General features: G+C 68.2%; 4 protein-coding genes across 6 annotated transcripts; 3 read left to right on the top strand and 1 right to left on the bottom strand.

Annotated features, from left to right (window-relative positions):
- The first annotated feature begins 1,129 nt into the window (after nucleotides 1-1,129).
- Nucleotides 1,130-7,825, top strand: GPRC5C (G protein-coupled receptor class C group 5 member C). Of its 2 annotated transcripts, none has more exons than XM_074607150.1 (5): nucleotides 1,130-1,421; nucleotides 4,644-5,688; nucleotides 6,305-6,399; nucleotides 6,660-6,806; nucleotides 7,045-7,825. In XM_074607150.1, the coding sequence occupies exons 1-5, from the start codon at nucleotides 1,368-1,370 to the stop codon at nucleotides 7,075-7,077; spliced, it is 1,374 nt and encodes a 457-aa protein (XP_074463251.1). In that variant the 5' UTR covers nucleotides 1,130-1,367; the 3' UTR covers nucleotides 7,078-7,825. The 2 variants fall into 2 exon arrangements, with proteins under 2 accessions (XP_074463251.1, XP_074463252.1); XM_074607151.1 differs by lacking the exon at nucleotides 1,130-1,421 and adding an exon at nucleotides 3,394-3,500.
- Nucleotides 7,826-9,807: 1,982 nt separating this feature from the next.
- On the bottom strand, nucleotides 9,808-12,181 carry CCDC137 (coiled-coil domain containing 137). The gene is made up of 6 exons (XM_074607155.1): nucleotides 12,021-12,181; nucleotides 11,535-11,665; nucleotides 11,128-11,338; nucleotides 10,683-10,765; nucleotides 10,472-10,551; nucleotides 9,808-10,257 (listed from the first exon to the last, which is right to left on the bottom strand). The coding sequence occupies exons 1-6, from the start codon at nucleotides 12,173-12,175 to the stop codon at nucleotides 10,042-10,044; spliced, it is 876 nt and encodes a 291-aa protein (XP_074463256.1). The 5' UTR covers nucleotides 12,176-12,181; the 3' UTR covers nucleotides 9,808-10,041.
- A 199-nt stretch (nucleotides 12,182-12,380) lies between these two features.
- On the top strand, nucleotides 12,381-14,635 carry OXLD1 (oxidoreductase like domain containing 1). Of its 2 annotated transcripts, XR_012589845.1 has the most exons (3): nucleotides 12,381-12,439; nucleotides 13,160-13,617; nucleotides 13,744-14,635. XR_012589845.1 is itself a non-coding variant. In XM_074607157.1 (2 exons), the coding sequence occupies exons 1-2, from the start codon at nucleotides 12,395-12,397 to the stop codon at nucleotides 13,550-13,552; spliced, it is 438 nt and encodes a 145-aa protein (XP_074463258.1). In that variant the 5' UTR covers nucleotides 12,381-12,394; the 3' UTR covers nucleotides 13,553-13,756. The 2 variants fall into 2 exon arrangements, 1 of the variants encoding a protein (XP_074463258.1); XM_074607157.1 differs by having other exon boundaries at nucleotides 13,160-13,756.
- On the top strand, nucleotides 13,160-16,940 carry PDE6G (phosphodiesterase 6G). Its single transcript, XM_074607158.1, has 4 exons — nucleotides 13,160-15,422; nucleotides 16,228-16,457; nucleotides 16,587-16,627; nucleotides 16,745-16,940. Exons 2-4 carry the CDS (start codon nucleotides 16,309-16,311, stop codon nucleotides 16,819-16,821), a joined length of 267 nt encoding a protein of 88 aa, XP_074463259.1. The 5' UTR covers nucleotides 13,160-15,422; nucleotides 16,228-16,308; the 3' UTR covers nucleotides 16,822-16,940.

The following is a 16,940-nucleotide window of genomic DNA, read 5'->3' as shown; positions in this document are numbered from 1 at the left end:
TGGGGTGCCTCTGCCCGGCCCTGAGGGTTCAGCCCTGCCAGGGTGGGTGCTGGGGGGGAGCATCCAGGGGGTCCAGTGTCCTCAGATCCGTGTCCTGGGCACACGGTAAAACCCCAGCTCTGGGCTATGCAGGACACAGCTTCCACCCGTTGTCCCCCTTGGGGACACCCGTGACATCCCGGGAGAGCCACCCTGCAAGGGAGGGGGCCCGTGATGCCCCCCTGCATCGAGCGTACCCAGCACCAGTGCCGCCCTCCCAGTGACACCAGTGCCAAGCTGGCGCGATGCTGGGCGAGAAGCCGTGCCCTGCCAGCCTGCCTGTCCCCAGCTGCCACCAGAGGGCAGCGACGGGACGCCCTGCGGAGCCGGCACAGCCCGGGGACAGGGAGCTGCCACCCCCAGCCCCCGCACCAGCCCTGCCCGCCCCCTCCCCACCCCACTTCCCCGCTAAGGTCCTCAGCGTAACCCCCCCCCAAACAGACCAGCTTCTCCCCTCTAATTCCCCAGACACCGAGCAGGATGGCGCGCAGGGGGGCTGCCCTGTGGGGCAGGGGCTCGGCCAGCCCCCCCCCCCCGGGGGGATTTGGAGAGCCCCCTGCCTGCCCCATCGAGCCCCAGCTGTGCCTGGCAGCGGGCTGGGATGGGGTGCAGCTTTTTGCCCCGGTGTTTGTGGGATGAGCCGCAACCTCCTGGGATGTGGGGCTGACCCACACCCGCACCGTCGTGCACCCAGAGCCCCACGGCCGGATCAGTCCCCGGCACGGGCAGACCCTGCCGGCGGTGCCACCTTACACCAGGCGGGATTCGGCTCTGCCCGTAGTCCCGGTGACAGGGTTAAACCCCGAGTGACACCTGGGAGGTGCTCGCTCCATTAATTCTGGCATGTGAGGAGAGCAGGACCGGGAAGAGATTAGCTATTAACCCGGCCAGCGCCTCCCGCCCGGCGGGCACCCATCCCTGGGGGCTTCCAGGGCCAGATCCCACCCCGGGACCCTTCGCCGGGGCTGGGGAGGCCGCAGGGCAGGGGGGCTCTGCCGGCACAGGCGGCGTTTGGCAGGAGCTCCGGCCTCACTTGTGGCAGGCCAGGATCGCCGCCGGCCCCCCCTCGCCAAGCGGCGCTTATTTACTTGGAGAGGGAGGTGGAAATGTGCTGACCGCGTCCGCCGGCAGCAGCGAGGGGCTCCGGGCTGGACAGAACCGGCTCGGGTAGAAAACAGCTCCCCAGCCCCGGCCTGAGTGGCGGTGGCAGCGCGGAGGGCGAGAGGGGCCCCCCAGGTACGGCCCCCCCAGCCCCAGGTACGGCTCTCGCCTGAGCCGTCGCAGCCGAGCAGGAGCCGGGGCTCGGTTGGCCGTGCCACTGTGCCACCATGCCAGCCACGCCAGCCATGCCATCCGCCCGGCCCTGGGGCTCCGTAGGAAAGGTAAGCCTGGAAAAAATGCGCCTGGCATGCCGATGTTTTTGGAGGGAGCCAGCGGGGAAGCCTGGCCCAGGTCCCGGTGCCGTGCTGAGCTCCGTCCCAGCCCCTCACTGCAGCTGCTGTGCCGGAGGGACTGGCTCTGCCCAGTCCCACCACGGAGACCATCGTCCCCAGACCACCCAGAGAACTGGGACTGGGCTCTGCCCTCACCGAAAGGGCTGTGCCAGGCACCGACTGCCCTGGCACGCAGGAGGGGATCGAGGGCAGCCGGTCCCTCACAGCGCACAGTTGGCCCCTGCGAGGCAGCCAGCACATGGCGCCATCACCCCCAACCTACCTCGCAGCCGCCTCCCCAGCGGTGTGTTTTTGTAGGACCTACAAAAACCCCAGGGGCGCGCAGCAAGGGCTGGAAAGCCAGGAGGGTCCCCATGGGAAGGGGGAAGGAAATCACCCGCCTTGGGGAAGACACGAGGGCGAAAGCCATGCAGCTGCGGGGCAGCCTCGGCGGGACAGACACCCCACGGCAGCCCCATGGCGGGCGCAGGGGTCGTGGGGGGCTGGTGCTGAGTCAGCAGCCGGGAAACCCGCTGGCCCCGCATGGAGGAAGGAAGCAGTCGGCAGGAAGCCTGGACCCGGGTCAGCGCCGGCACGGGGGCGGCAGGGCAACCGGCCCGCGCTCCCAGCACCGGTTATCCAAGACTGAGCCTGTGCCGGAGAGAGCAGGAGGCTACTGCCAGGCCCTGCGAGTCAACCCCCACCCCCTGGGGAAACTGAGGCACAAGAGGCCACTGCGGAGCCCCTCCGTCCGCACCACCACGCTCCAGTGCCCGTGTGAGGGCACACGCGTGTGCACGTGCCACGGCAGGGAGGGATGATCCTCCCCCAAACGCCATCCTGCAGCCAGACGCTCTTTAGGGAGAAGAAGGGCAGGAGCGCAGTCGGCCCCAGCGCCGGAGGGACGGCGGCAGCGGGTGCAGCACCCATCCCAGACACGCTGTCACCTCCCTGCGGGTTCCGGCGGGTACTGTTCCTTGTGCCACGGGTGTTGCCGGCTCCGGCACTGCCTCCCTTTCTCCACGGATTGTTTTCATCCCGGGCCGGGCTGGGGGAGGACCTGCCGGAGGCGCGTTGAACTTTCGTCTGCATCCTTCACCCTCTTGCTTCACCCTCCCAAAATAGCAATGCCTGCCTGGAAACCTCCCCCGGGGCTGGCAGGGCCCCGGGTCCCTCAGGGCACCCCAAGTCTCCTGGGGCTTTTCCCCGTCCCCGAGCCCCAGGGATGGGGTGACTGCGGGGTGCCTGTGCCCAGCCCCAGGGTGCACAGCCACCCCCGCCAACACAGGGGCCACCAAGTCCTCTCTACTGTCCCCAGGCCGGGGCTGCCCTGGCCCCCTGGACCTTCACAGAAAGGGCTTTTCTGGGGCCCTGCCGCCCTGCCAAGGGCTCCAGCTTTAGCCGTCAGCTGACATTCCTCCGGGAGGCCCCTCCGGGCCTGCGCCTCGGTGCTTCCCGGCAGGAGCCGGTGTATCCTTACACTCCGGGGCTGCCCATGGGGCCCCGCTCCGGGCTCCCACCCAGGAGCCCCCCCGCCGGCTGGGCACCGCCGTCCCAGCACCGAGAGGAGGTTGGTGCAAGGCCCTGCGTGGGCGATGCCACCCCAGCACAGCCTCCCTCTCCGTCCCCCGGGGTCCTCCCGAGCTCGGCAGGGCCGGCCTGACCCAGTTCCTCCGGGCTGAGACCCCACAGACTCATTCCACTGATGGCCAGCTGGGCTTTCGAGATCGGGTCCACCCCCTCCAAAGCCCGGGCTCTGCCCCCCCTCCCGCCCCCCCCCAACCCCCGGGGCAGGCACCCCGGTCCTCCGCGGGACCCCGGCCCTGCTCGGTGTGTGGCCCCCACCGCCGGGCGGCGGCGGGGCAGGTCCCGGCCGGCTCCGAGCGCTCCGCGGGCAGAGCCGCACCTCGGGGAGGGGCCGGGCCGGGCAGGCGCGTACGGTGCCGGGGACCGGGGCTGGCCCGGCGGCACGGCGCGGTGCGGGGCGGTGGAGCCAGCGGAGCGACCGGGTACCGGGCGCCGGAGCCGGTGAGCGGGGCCGGGGAGGAAGAGGGGGGTCGAGCACTGCGGGGCTGGGGGGGGGACGGGGAAACGTAACGGGGAAGGGGTCGGGGCCCGGGACCCGGACCCGTCCGCTCCCGCGGGCTCGCCTGCACGGAGAGTTGGGGGCGGCTCTGGCCAAGTTTGGGGTCCGGTACCGATCGGGAGCGCCGGGGAACAGGGGAACCGGGCCGTTACCGGCCGGACGTGCGGGGGGACCGGGACGGGGGTGGACGGGGGTGCGGCGGGAGCGGGCCGACGCCTCCGGGGAGAGGCGGGGGGGACCGGCCGGGCCGGGCGCGGTGGAGCCGGTACCACCCGCGGGGGCTCGGTCCCAGCGCGGTGCCGGGGGTCCCTGTCCCCATCCCGGACCGGCAGCCCCGGGTGCGGGGTGGGGGAACAGGGGTCCCGGGCAGTGCTCCCGCTCCAGCCCGGGGTCACCTTGCCGGAGGTCTCCTGCCGGGTTTCCCCCCCGCAAGCAGTGGGGCTTCAGCTTCCTCCCTGCCCCCTCTTCCCCGTGCCCACTCCATGCTCCCCGGGGCCGCGGGAGTGGGGACAGGGACCCCCGTGCCCGTGCCGTGCCGTGCCGTGCCAGGCTGCGGCTGCCTGCGTGCCAGCGGCCAGCAGCGCCGGACACGGGACCTGCGCTGGGTCGGTGCCCGGAGCCAGAGGGGGGAAGTGGGACAGAAGAAGAGGAACATGCTGGCACGCAGGGACAAGCTGAGGGGACAGTCCTGTCCCCAGGTGTTATCTCTGCCATCTGACCCAGGCCCATGTGCGGCGTTCCCGGGAACACCAGCGGGTACGGTGCTGCCTGCCCCTGGCACCGGAGGAAGGGATCGGCACAGCCCTGGAGCTGGCCACACTCAGAGAAACCCCATGTCAGGAGGGATCATGGCGGGCACAGAGAGGGCAGAGCCCCCCTGGCTGCCTCTGGCCTCCAGGCAAGGAGACGATGGGGGATGCATGCCAGGCTCACTGGGATCCAGTCACTCGCCGTGGCCTGTTGGGAGGGATGCCCAGCCGGGGACTGCGGGCAGGGATGCGCTGAGCCCTGGAGACGGCACTGGCAGCGCCGGAGCTGAGCCGCAGCCCCGGTCCCCACTTCCTAACACCCTCTCTGTCCCGCAGGGTCCCTGGATGCCCCGCTCGGCGCCCGCACTGCGGTGCAGGATGGGTGCTGCGGCAGGATGGGTGCTGCTGGCCCTGCTCCCCGCAGCTGGCGGACAGACCACCCCCCCCTCGGGCTGCGGCAAGGACCTCTCCTCCCTTTACTACAACCTCTGCGACCTCTCGGCGGCCTGGGGCATCGTGCTGGAGGCTGTGGCCAGCCTCGGCGTGGTGACCAGCTTCGTGCTCACCATTGTCCTGGTGGCCAGTTTGCCCTTCGTGCAAGACTCCCAGAAGAAGAGCCTGGTGGCCACGCAGGTCTTTTTTCTTCTGGGCACCTTCGGGCTGTTCTGCCTGACATTTGACTTCATCGTGGGGCCGGATTTCTCCACCTGCGCCTCCCGCCGCTTCCTCTTTGGTGTCCTCTTTGGCATCTGCTTCTCCTGCCTGCTGGCACATGCCGTGGCCCTCAACTTCTTGGCACGGAGGAACCAGGGCCCACGGTGCTGGGTGACACTAGCAGTGGCCCTGCTCCTCGCCTTGGTGGAGGTCATCATCAATGCCGAGTGGCTCATCATCACAGTGGCGCGGCAGGAGGGCAGCTCCCCGGACCCATGCCGGCTGGAGGACGCTGACTTCGTCATGGCACTCATCTACGTCATGTTCCTGCTGGTGGCTGCCTTTGGCACCGCCTGGCCAGCCCTCTGCGGCCGCTATGGCCGCTGGCGCAAGCACAGCGCCTTCATCCTGGCCACCACCAGCCTCTCCATGGCCATCTGGGTGGCGTGGATGGCCATGTACCTCTACGGGAACCGGCGCGCGGGCGAGAAGCCTGGCTGGGACGACCCCACGCTGGCCATTGCGCTGGTCTCCAATGCCTGCGCCTTCCTCCTCTTCTACGTCATCCCCGAGGTGACGCACGTGACGCGGCGGAGCCCCGAGCAGGCCTTCGAGGATGACATCTACCCCACGCGCGGGGTGGGCTACGAGACCATCCTCAAGGAGCAGAAGTCGCAGAGCATGTTTGTGGAGAACAAAGCCTTCTCCATGGACGAGCCCTCCTTCGGTAGGCGCCGGAGCTCACCGGGGACCCTCTTTGCCTATGGCGGCGGGTACCGGCACTGGGGCTGGCAGCGGCGGGTGGCGGCGAGACGTCTGGCTGCGACCCGCCCGGCATCGACGCCTGCCGTGGTTGTGGCTGCCGAAAACCCGCCGGGCTGGGTCTACCAGTTTGGGCTGAGCTCGGCGGCAGCAGGGGTGCTCCCTCCCCAGCGCGGGATGCCCGCAGCTCCCACCCCACCGCTCTGGGCAGCCGCTCTGCTCGCGAGACCCTACGATAACACGGGGCGGTGTCGGCCACCCCGATGGGGACCGGTGGCGAGCGCCAGCCCTGCCCCGGCAAAGGTGTCTGCAGCCCCCGGGGCAGGGTGGGGGCTCCCAAGCGGCCTCCGCACCACCCTGCCTCCGAGAGACCCTACAATAACAAACCCCGGCCAGGCAGGGGCTGTGCCGGGAGCGCGGGGATGCAAACCCTTGGGACATCCCGCCCGTGTCCCCCGGGAAGGGCGCAGAGCAGCCGGCTGCTGAGTCAGCTCATTAAAGCTGCTAATGAGGAGTGACTCCCCGGTGGGGCGGGGGTGGCTCTGTGACCTCCCCCCCCATCCTTTATCGTCCCTTCGCAGGCAAGAAGCCGGTGTCCCCATACAGCGGCTACAACGGGCAGCTGCTGACCAGTGTCTACCAGCCCACCGAGATGGCTCTGATGCACAAGGGGCCGGTAAGTGTGGCCACAACGCGTGGCACCGCCGGGGCCGGGCTCTCCGCGGCCGGTTGCATCCTGCCTGATGGACGCGCTTTCAACCGGAGCGGCCGGGATGGGGACCAGGGTGTGGGGGGGCTCCCCTGGCCCCCCCATATCCCAAGGGTTGCTGTAACCTTGGGGACGGGGGAATCACCCCTTGCCTTCCTCCCCTGGGACCCCATGGGGCTGGGGTTGCTCCCGCTGCCTCTACACGCCCCCGTTTTTCTGCCCCTCAGACCGAAGGACCCTACGACGTGATCCTGCCCCGCGCCTCCACCGCCAGCCCGGCGGCCGGCAGCGCCAGCTCCACGCTGCGAGCCGAGGACGCCTTCGCGGCACAGGCCCGGCACGCCGGCGCCCAGCGGGACAGCAGGAACTGCCAGGTGGGTTAATGTGCAACGCCGCGGGTGGGGGAACGGGCACCAAGGTCCAGCCCGCGGCCGGGGGCAAAGTCCATCCTCGCTGCAGCATCTCCGGTGGGAGGGCAGGGGCAGGGACAGGGATGGCTCTGCCCCGGGGTGAGCCAGAACGGGGGCAAGCATGGCTGCACCTCCTCAGCGGTGCGGGCTGGTGCCACGGCTGCTGCCACACCACCCCAGTGCCATCCCGCTCTGCCCGCAGGTGCAGTCCCCGTACGGCAGGAACCGGTGGTGAAGACCCCACACACCGCGGCCCCGCCGTCCCGCTCCTGAGGTCTCGCCAAGCCTCGTCCCACCCCGCCGCGTACATCCCATCCCGTCAGGCAGCCGGAGCTGGTTCCTGCGCAGGGGATGCCCGGACACCATCCCAGAGCCAGCGCTCCTGCCTGTCCCTCCTCCTGGCTGTGGCACCCACAAGCTGCCAGCTCTGCCCGGACCCCCGCGTCCCTGCTGCCATCCCTGCCGCAAGGACCAGTTCCCACGGGGCCACCCCAGGTCATCCCCTCACTGCCTTTGTGATGCATGGACACCCTGTCCCTCCCATGCCAGGGACCATCTGCCGCCGGGGAGCCGGTGGGACTCCTGCCCGGGGCTCCCCCCGGTGCTGAGCCCCCGGTTTCACGCTGACCCTCGCCAGCGCCGGGGACGTCACAGGCCCTGAGCTGAGCCAGCACCGTCCCACCACAGGGCACAAGGTGACACAAAGCTCTCCCCAGCCCTGGCTCCCACTGTGCCTCGGTTTCCCCATTGCCAGGGAAGGGGGGGCTGCTCAGGGTCGGGGGGATCAGTGCCTTGCTGGGGCTGGGGACCCAGCCCCCCACAGCTCCAGCGACCTTCTTGTTGCCTTTCCCCCTCGGGGCCCGGGATCCAGCCTGGGGAGCAGGGAGGGAGCTGGGCCCCTCACCCTCCTCGTGGCTTTCTCTGTCGTTCTTCCTCTTCCCCCCTTTTTTTCAGGTCAGCCCCAATAAAGGTGGTTTTTCCTACGCGGTGCTGTAGCAGCCGGCCCATGATGGGGAGCGGACACCCAGCCATGCCACCGGTTGCTCCCCATCCCTGTCCCCACCTTGACCACAGTGCCAGCGGGCTCAGCCCCACATCGCCCTCCTGGGGGGCAGCGGGGAGCAATGGGGGAGCTCAGAGCAGGGCCCTTGGCATCCCCCAGTCCCTGCTCCCCGTCCCCCACCGTGGCAGCATGTGCCAGGGCCAGGCACGCAGATGGGGACACTGGGCTGGCAGCGCCGGCACGGCAGGCAACGTGGGACCAGCAGCATCGGCAGGGCAGGCGGTGCGGTGTCGGCAGGGCAGACGGTGCAGGACCGGCAGCCGGCAGGCAGATGGGCTGCCCGGCGGGAAGCGGCACGGCGCGGAGGACATGCCAAGGTCGGGAGCGGTTTCTCCTGCTCAGATTGCCTTTCCCCTCCGCAGCAATTTCTCCTGCCAGGCAGGAAGCCTGCGGCCGACAGTGCCATGAATTATTCAGGGGCTGAAATGGCTCGGTGGGTGCAGGCAAGTGACCTGGTCTCCTTGAGCCGGAGCCGGGCCGGTGGCGGTGGGGCTGCCCATGGCTGTAGGCACGAGTGCCATGCATGCCCGTGGTGCCCGCGCGAGGGATGCACGAGCGAGAGTTTGGCACGTGCGATGTCCCGGCCATGCTCTTGCCAGCCAACATGTGCCACACTCATGGCTATGGGGACACGGATGGGGACAGCCACGAGAGCTGGCTGTTTGCAGCAGGATCCAGCCGTGCCCCCTCCCCGGGGCTGCGCTGCGTCACCCGTGTTTACCTGGCACCGGCTGGCAGCGGGGACGTCTCCAGGCAGCACCAGGCACTCGAGGTCCCCAGGGCCGCTGCCACCACAGCACACCCTCCTCCCGGCTGCTGGCACCGCACAGCACAGTGGGGCCTCAGTGTGTGTCCCCCCCAAGGGCACATCCACCTGCAAGCTGTCCCTGGGCCAGGCTGGGCTCTGCAGGTGCGGGCAGCGTCTCCAGCCCGCTTGGGACACTGCGGTCCCCAGCCGCGGTATGGCAGAGCCCTGCCTTCCCGGGGTGCAGGGAAGGAGGGGACAGCCCCAGGGACAGCCGAGTCACCTGAAAAACAAGGCGCAAAGACTCTGTCCCCATCCAGCTCTGTCAGGGGACACTAGAGCGGCCGGTGGCTCCCTTTCCCATGCCCAGCCCCTCCGGAAGGCCGGGATCCCACCGGCTGCCGTCAGCGCCGGCCGCAGAGCCGGGACCGGCCCCGCTCCAACAGGCAACGCTTTGTGCGCATGCCGTGGCACGGGGCCGCCGAACAGCGCTGCCTTTGTGCCGCGCAGGTGAAGCTGCCACGCCGGCCCCACGGGCAGACACGGGCTGGGCTGTGCCGGGAGCAGCCCCCCGTTATCCCCCGCCGAGGGCCGGGAGCTGGGGGGCTGTCAGCCCCAGTGGGGTGTGTGCCAGGTCTGGGTTGCAGGGGGCTGTGCAGGACGGCACAGGGTTGGCGTGGACGGGGCTGTCGCTGGCAGCAGAGGGGGCACCGCGGTCACCGTGACCTGTGTGTCGGGGACAGGCGGGGACGTGGGCAGTGCCAGGCTGGGTGGTGATGCTGAGGGGGGAGCATGGCTGCAGGCTAAAGGCTCGCACAGCGTCCAGGAGCGGTGACAATGGAGGAAAGTGACACCGTGCAGGTGAGTGCTGCAGGACTCTTCATGTCCCCAGGGCCCGGATCATTCTCCTCCCACTGGGAGCCAGAGGGGTCGTGGCCAGGCACTGGGGTCTCCCCCAAGGCTGAGCAATGAGGATCCTGCCCCCAACCAGAGCCCTGCCAAGGCCAGCCCACAGCAAGTGACGGTGACAACGTGCCCGCTGCAGGCTGGGACTGCCATCTGTCGGCACACCACCCGGCACACACCGGCACAGCAGTGTCCCTTCCCGGCAGGAAGGAAGCCAGGCAGGTCAGGGACACGCAGACACGCTCACGCCATCAGCACTCAACGGCACTTTTACTACTACCAGGTCCGTGGCACCACAGGGGTCCCAGCTCCGGCACCAAGCCCGTGGGGTGCCCCGAGCCAATGTGAGGGGCTGTGGGGACCCCCAGGGCTCAGCAATGGCAACAGAAGAGCAGTGTCAGAACTGTTCCCCTCAAGTCCTGCAGTCCCGCGCTGCCTGCGCACCCTTGTCGGGACCAGGGAGGCCCAGCTCCTCCAGGCTGGGCTTAGCAGGGGACCCTGCGTCTGGCCTTGGCGCCGCCCCGCACCACCTCCCGCTGCTGCTGTTTGCGCCTCTGGATGTCCCGGTAGGCCTGGATGACACGCACTCTCTCCTCCTCCACGATGCGCCGGCGAGCCAACGACATTGGCGCTGATGGGGACGCTGGGGACGCCTGGCTCTGGCCCAGGCGAGACGTCAGGAGGAGCCGCTTCCGTCCAGCCTGCGGGCAGAGACGAGACAGGTGAGGGAGGATGAAGGATGAAAAAGCCAGGACCAGGCTCCAAGGAACTGTCACCAGGAGGCTGAGGCCACCACTGCCCTTCCAGGCCTGATTTTCAGCCCAAGGGACGTGAGACAACCCAGGTCCAGCCCAGAGCTGTGGGCACGCGAGAGCAGAAATGAGAAGGAGGAGGGATCACCCCCCTACAGCTCACCTGCTCCGCAGCGCCCCGGCCCCTGGGCCGCGAGGTGATGGTCGGCGGCTGCGTAACCACTTCACCGAACGCCACCATGTCTACAAGAGAGAAGCAGGTGCTGGCGTCAAGCAGGAGCTCCCCGGGACACACTGCTCCAGCTCATCCCCCACTTCTCCACGCGCTGCGGGGGTAGGACGTCACTCCAGCCACCCCCTTGCGCCAGACCCACCTTGGAACAGGCTCTTCTCCAGCATGGCTTCTTTCTTCTCCTCCTTCTTCTTCCGCGCTTTTTCCAGCTTCTTATTCTGAAACCTGAAGAGCCGCGTTATGGCCAGAGCTCGTGACCAGACAGGGAGCAAGTGAGTGAGTTTCTACCCCCCGGGGCCCCCAAAAAACCTGGGGCCCCACAGCTCCCCTCCCTGCTCTGCACCAGCATCCCCCAACTCCATCCCAGTAGCAGGACGGTGAGGCACGTCTGTGGCTCTGGTCCCAGAGATTCAGACCCCTGGTGATTCATCCCACAGCCCTCCACCAGCACCCCGAATCTCTGCCGGATGCCGGACCTGCACTGCAGCACTGGCAAAGCACCTGCCACACACCCAGAACTGGGCTGGGGCACAGGCCTGGGCTGACCCGGTCCAGTCCCAACCGCCACAGCGATCTCTTGCTCTCACTCTTTCTTTCTCTTGGACTTCTCTGGTGCCATCGCCTCCTTCTCAGGCTCCCGCTGCAGCTGGTTCTTGGTGAGGAACAGGACGCGCTGCACCTCCTGCTCCATCCGACAGATGTAGGAGCGCTCCGACTCTTTCTTCCCCCTCCTGAACTTGGGCACGGGGATGTCTCCGGGGACCTTGGGGCCCTTTGACTTCGGCTGCTGCTTCTTCTCTAGGAGAGACGGGTGACATTACTGCAGCAGTGACAACCTGGGGGTTCCCTCCCACTGCCAGGGCAGGGATGGGACATCATCAGGGGGAGCAGGATGCTCCACTGCAGGATCCGGCTGCCTCCAGCTGCACCGCAGCACCGTGGACTCCTCAGCCAGGCCCCGGGGAACCAGGCTCAGGCCAGCTCCGTGCCCCACCTGCCACCCGCCTCTTCCCAGGGTTGGGGCGCTTCATGGCCTCGCGGCTCCTGATGAGCTCCCGCAGGCGGAAGGGCATCTCCTGCTCGTCGGGATGCTTGGGTTTCATGTTGTCCATCTTCTTCTCCTTCCTGGGAGAGAATCAACACAGTCTGAGGCCTACCCTGAAGCACCGGGACCTGGCCATGGCAGGACACCACGACTCAGGCATGGCACGACACGGTAGCAGTGGGACACAGTGACCCGGGCGCCAAGACCTGGGCGTGAAAGGACACGGGGACCCGGGCATGGGGGGACATCGGAGCACCTGGACCTGGTGAGGCACCAGCAGACCCCGGGCATGGCAGGACACCGGGACTTGCACGCAGGGGGACATCGGGACGCAGCCCCCTGAAGCGGGGCCCCCGCCAGAGCCCAGTCGGGCCCCGAGGCCCCAAACCGGGTGCCAGCCAGGCCCGATCCCCACCGGATCCCCGAGGCACTGACCTGCCGCGGCGCACGGCGGCCGCTCCCCGCCCCGGTGCCGGTGCCTGTCCCGATCTCTGTGCCGGTCCCGGTCTCTGGCCCTGGTCCCGGCCCTGGCCCCGGCCCCGACCCCGGCCCCGGCCCGGCCCCCGGCCCATGTCGCCGCCGCTCCCCATGCGGTCGCCCCGCCGCCACTTCCGCCTCCCCTCCGCCCCGCAGGGCTCTGGCCCCGCCCCCAGTTCTCTATTGGCTCCTCCCCTCTCCCTATTGGCTCCTCCCCCGCTCCCTATTGGCTCCGGCCGGCCGCCGAACCCTCATTAGCGGCCCGCGCCGTGCTGCCATTGGCTGGAGGAGCTGGCACTCGGGCGGGGCCGGGGCCGGGACACGGCGGCCGGATGTTGCTGCGGGGGGCGCGGGGCCTGGCGGGGGCGCGGCGGGGGGTGAGCGGGGAGGGGACATTGGGGAGGACCCCGGGGGCGATGGGGGGGAGCAAGGGGTGCTGGCGATGAGGTTTGAGGGAGTGGGAGGGGGTAAAGGGCGATAGGGATGGGGGGGAATGGGGATGGGAGGGCTGAGAGGGGGATAGGGGGTGCTGGGGAGGGGCTGGGGGGCTGCGGGAGGGGGTTAAGGGGGTGTTGGGGATAGAAGGGTGCTGGGGATGGGGTGGGGGTGCTGGGGGGGACAAAGGGGTGCTGGGGACGAGATGGGGGAGCTGGGGGGGATCGGGAGGGGCTGGAGATGGGGTGGGGGGCTGCAGGAGGGTGCTAGGGGGGCGTTGGGGATTAGGTGGGGGGCTGAGGGGGGGTTAGGGGGGTGTTGGGGATGGAGTGGGGGGCTGAGGCGGGGATAGAGGGGTGTTGGGGTGGGGTAGCATAGCTGGGGAGGACAAAGGGGTGCTGGAGATGAGATGGGGGATCTAGGGAGGAGATGGGGGTGCTGGGGATGGGGGGAGCTGAGGGGGGTGTTGGGGATGGGGTGGGGGGCTGAGGGTGCTGCTGGGGCTGCGTGAGCTGCTGGCGGGTGATGGTGGTGGGATGGCGGGGTACACAGGGCGCTGGGGGGTGGATAGGGGTTCCTCTGGCCGGTGGGGGGGTGCGGTGAGCAAGGCTGCCCCCGCGATTCCCCCTGGGCTGGCATCAGCGTGGGGCCATCGTCCTCAGGAGCCCCCGGACAGTGCTGGCAGCTGCGGGAGGGTGCTCAGGGAAGGAGCCACGCATCCCCACTCTACCAACACCTCCGGCCTTCGGGAGCTTTCGGACACCTCGGCAAAGGCTGGCGGCACCTCAGACACCCCAGGGAGCAACAGCGGGACGGGCAACTCCCAGAGTGAGGATGGGCTCCCTCCTGCCACCCCCCCGGTCCCCCCACCGCCCACGCACTGCTGCGGGACCGGCTGCCCCAACTGCGTCTGGGTCGGGTACGTGGAGGAGCTGCTGGAGCGGTACCAGGATGGCGGCGCACGGGCCTTGGCGGCTGTAGAGGAGCACGTGGAGGACGAGAACATTAAAATGATCCTCAAGATGGAGATCAGGCTGCGCATGAAGAAGGACTGACCCTCCCCCGGCCCACAAAAACCAGTGGGTGACACCCCCCCGGAGCCTCTGCTCCAGGCTGGATGGTGGGATCCGGACTCAGCTTATTTAAATTATTTATTTGCGTGTTGAGCCCTGGGACAGTGGGCTGGGGATGGTCCGAGTCCCCCCCGCTGTATCAAGCATGGGATTCCACATGTTTTTCAATACAGGTGGTGCCCAGGTCGTGTCTCGCCTCTCGTCTATGGGGTAACCTGCCCTTGGGGACAGGCAGCGGCTCACGCGCCTCCTGAGCCCCCGGATTTCCCGGCAGCCGGATGCTCCACTCCCCCGGGATGGAAAATCCCCACCAAGGGCAGGCTGGCACGTCCCCTCCACACCCAGCCCTCCCCACGCCGCTGCTGTTGCGTTGTCCTTGCACTCCCCGGCTTGGATTTTAAGCTCCTTCAGCAGCTTGGCTGTGACCTGCTGATTGGGGAGGGCCAGGGTGCTGTGCCGGACCTCCCTAGCCCACCGGACCCCCCTCCCCACCGGCACCATAAGCCTCTTAGGGGCTGCTCCATGTGAAGGACTCACAGAGGAGGCTCCGTGGCTGCCGGCCCCTTCCCCAGGCAGGAGGTGCGGGCAGCGTGCAGCCCCAAGCACGTGGGGCCAGCGGTGTCCCGGCAAGGGTACCGTCCCTGGCTCCGTCCCCGGCTCCGTCTGCAAGGTCACACCTGCTGGGCTGTTCTTCATGGTGCCTTTTCTTCCTCGGTTGCCTTTGCCTCCACCTTAAAACCCCGTAAATGTGGCCCAGCACATCCTGCCCGGCTGGGCTGGGGGACTCGGGGGCTCCTGGCCATCAGGACCCCCGCAGACACCCCCCGTCCTCCCTGGATGAGCTCCCCAAGGAGCCACAAAGCCCTTGAGTAGCAACTCGCAACTCACTAATGAAACCCAAACTGGAAGCAGCAGCAATTAACACCAGAGCCCTGCTCATTACTGGAGAAGCAGCTGGTTCTGCCAGCTTCATAGAAAACGCTCCCGGATCCCTGTAATCCTATTTGCTGGAGTACAACTAATTGCAATTAGTGGCAGGGGCTGAAGTTCAATTAAAGTGTACCGAGATTATTCCTTTTTGTAATTGCTTTAGTGCTGGGATTAAGGGAAGCTTTGCAGTGATACTGTCCCAGGGACTGTGGTGCCGCCGGGCAGGGGCTGCCCAGCCCCTTTTCTGCCAGATTTTGGCCTGCGATGCCCAGGCAGGGCTCAGGCTGTCCCCTGGGTACTGGCACCCGCGGTGGCACCAGCACGGACCAGGCTTGGAGGACAGGACCCCCAGCCCTTGTTTTTGGGGACATGCCGTGCCCGGCACTGGGCACAGGCTGAGAGCCCGGCGTGTCCCAGTGGTTTGCCGGCACAGCCTGCCTGCATCACTGCCCAGCCCCCTTGGGGTCAACCCAAAAGGGTGTTTGTGGAGAGCTTGTCCCCGGTCCTGGGTGGGCTGGGGGGTCCCGTCCTTGCCCCTGGGATGGAGGGGCACTGGGGTGATCTCTCAGAGAACAGGGGTCCCCCACGAGAGCCCTCCCGTCAGTTTGGGGAGAGGAGGCAGGATCCCCCCCGCCCGGTGATTTGCTGCCCGTCCTGACACCGTCACTCCCGGCAGCACTAATCCAGACACCCCCTCCCCATCCACCCCCCCACACCCCCGTCCCACCGGGGCGGAGCCGGGGGAAGGACGTCAGATGACCCCTTTGAAAAGAAGGGACATAAATAATCCTATTACCCCAGAGCAGGATAAATCTGCCCTTCCCGAAAAGCCACTCAGAGCATCTATAGGACGTGCGCCGGCGGGAGCGGGACGGAGGGTCTCCTGCGGAGCGGCACTGGCCTCGGGGACCGCAGCGGCTACGTAAGTCCAGGGCTCTGCCTTGTGCGTGGGATGGGACACGGTCCCAGTGGCACTGGGGCTCCTCGTTGCTTTGCTCCAGGCGGGACCCTGCTGTTGCCTCCGGCTCCTGCAACCAGGAGCTGCATCTCTGGCGTCTCCCCGGGCCAGGTCCCTTCTTCCCCGGGGTCTGTGCTCAGCCGCTGGGCTCTGCAGCGGGGCCAAAACCCCTCGCGCCGGCACCGGAGCCATCTCTTGTGCCACAAAACTCCTGTACCAAACCCACGGCGTGGCTGCCGTGCCTGGAGGAGGCACAACCGCAGCGGGATGGAGCCCATGCGCTGCCCTGCGATGTCCAGCTTGGCTGCCATGCTCCGTTCCCCCGTCACCCTCACCCCAGCATGGGTCCCAGGGGTCCACAGCCCGGTTCCCACCATCCCCCAAACCCATCCCGCTGCAAACAAGCCCCAAGGGACGCCCCACTCCCATGCCCACACCGATGCCGACCCATTGCGGCACCCACGGCTTGGCACAGACCCCAGGGAGAGACACAGTGGGGGCTCCGGGGTGTCACATCCACGCTGGGGTCGGTGACAAGGGCTGGAGGAACAGCCCCGAGGGGAGGCAGCGGCTCTGCTGCCCCCAGGACACCCTTCCCTGCCTTGGGGTAAGGGGATTAGCGGGCTCTGAGCTGGGCTAAGTCAAGGTTGTGGGGAGGGGGCTCTGCTCTGGGGCAGCCTGTAAAGCCGATCAGTGACAGCCAAGGGGCCCCTGGGCAGCACAGGGTGGGAGAGAAGCCAGTGACCCCCCCATATCTCTCCTCCATCAGGTGTGAGGAGCCATCCCGTGCCAGCGCCGGACCCCCAGGGACAACCGTGACCCGGGGCAGGCTGCCGGCCCCGGCACAGCCATGAGCCTGGAACCCCCCACAAAGCCGGAGATCAAATCAGCCACCAGGGTGACCGGGGGACCTGCCACCCCCCGGAAGGGACCACCCAAATTCAAGCAGAGGCAGACGAGGCAGTTCAAAAGCAAGCCCCCCAAAAAGGGGGTGCAGGGGTGAGTGGGGCAGAGCCCCGGGACCCACAGCACGACCCCAATGTTGGGGGGAACGGGGCCGTACGTCCCAGCCAGGGGTGGGAGGTGTTGGCAGGGGCATCAGGGCAGACACTCTCTCTGTCCTTGCAGGTTCGGCGACGACATCCCGGGCATGGAAGGGCTGGGAACAGGTATGGGTGTCCCGTGCCCCCTTTGCTGTGGGTGGGGAGCGGGGCTCGCTGTGGGCACAGCTGCCTGTGGCCAGGCTGGGGGAGGTCACGCTGACGCAGCCTCTTTCCTCTCCCCAGACATCACCGTCATCTGTCCCTGGGAAGCCTTCAGCCACCTGGAGCTCCACGAGCTGGCTCAGTACGGCATCATCTAGGCAGACCGTGGCCCCTGCCGCCCCCCACCCTGTAGCATTGTGTAGGTAGAAGCCGTCCCGTCCGCACGGGGAGGGCTCAGCCTAGAGAAATGCTCATTAAAACCCAGAACGAGCGCAGG

The sequence above is a fragment of the Larus michahellis genome, chromosome 14 (assembly GCF_964199755.1).
Source record: "Larus michahellis chromosome 14, bLarMic1.1, whole genome shotgun sequence".
Lineage (NCBI taxonomy): Eukaryota > Metazoa > Chordata > Aves > Charadriiformes > Laridae > Larus > Larus michahellis.
The sequence above is the reverse complement of the archived record's forward strand: the minus strand, read 5'-3'. Positions and strand labels throughout refer to the sequence as shown.

What these genes read in the sequence shown, in the direction of transcription:
- GPRC5C (XM_074607150.1), top strand. Translation starts at nt 1,368, where the DNA reads ATGCCAGCCACGCCAGCCATGCCATCCGCCCGGCCCTGGGGCTCCGTA. An exon ending in CCTGGGGCTCCGTAGGAAAG is followed by an intron (nt 1,422 to 4,643) that starts GTAAGCCTGGAA and finishes TCTGTCCCGCAG; the next exon opens with GGTCCCTGGATGCCCCGCTC. An exon ending in GGGACAGCAGGAACTGCCAG is followed by an intron (nt 6,807 to 7,044) that starts GTGGGTTAATGT and finishes CTCTGCCCGCAG; the next exon opens with GTGCAGTCCCCGTACGGCAG.
- CCDC137 (XM_074607155.1), bottom strand. Translation starts at nt 12,175, where the DNA reads ATGGGGAGCGGCGGCGACATGGGCCGGGGGCCGGGCCGGGGCCGGGGT. An exon ending in AAGTCCAAGAGAAAGAAAGA is followed by an intron (nt 10,766 to 11,127) that starts GTGAGAGCAAGA and finishes GCGGCTCTTCAG; the next exon opens with GTTTCAGAATAAGAAGCTGG. An exon ending in GCCGGGGCGCTGCGGAGCAG is followed by an intron (nt 10,258 to 10,471) that starts GTGAGCTGTAGG and finishes CTCTGCCCGCAG; the next exon opens with GCTGGACGGAAGCGGCTCCT.
- OXLD1 (XM_074607157.1), top strand. Translation starts at nt 12,395, where the DNA reads ATGTTGCTGCGGGGGGCGCGGGGCCTGGCGGGGGCGCGGCGGGGG. An exon ending in TGGCGGGGGCGCGGCGGGGG is followed by an intron (nt 12,440 to 13,159) that starts GTGAGCGGGGAG and finishes CATCGTCCTCAG; the next exon opens with GAGCCCCCGGACAGTGCTGG.
- PDE6G (XM_074607158.1), top strand. Translation starts at nt 16,309, where the DNA reads ATGAGCCTGGAACCCCCCACAAAGCCGGAGATCAAATCAGCCACCAGG. An exon ending in CCCAAAAAGGGGGTGCAGGG is followed by an intron (nt 16,458 to 16,586) that starts GTGAGTGGGGCA and finishes CTGTCCTTGCAG; the next exon opens with GTTCGGCGACGACATCCCGG. An exon ending in CATGGAAGGGCTGGGAACAG is followed by an intron (nt 16,628 to 16,744) that starts GTATGGGTGTCC and finishes TCCTCTCCCCAG; the next exon opens with ACATCACCGTCATCTGTCCC.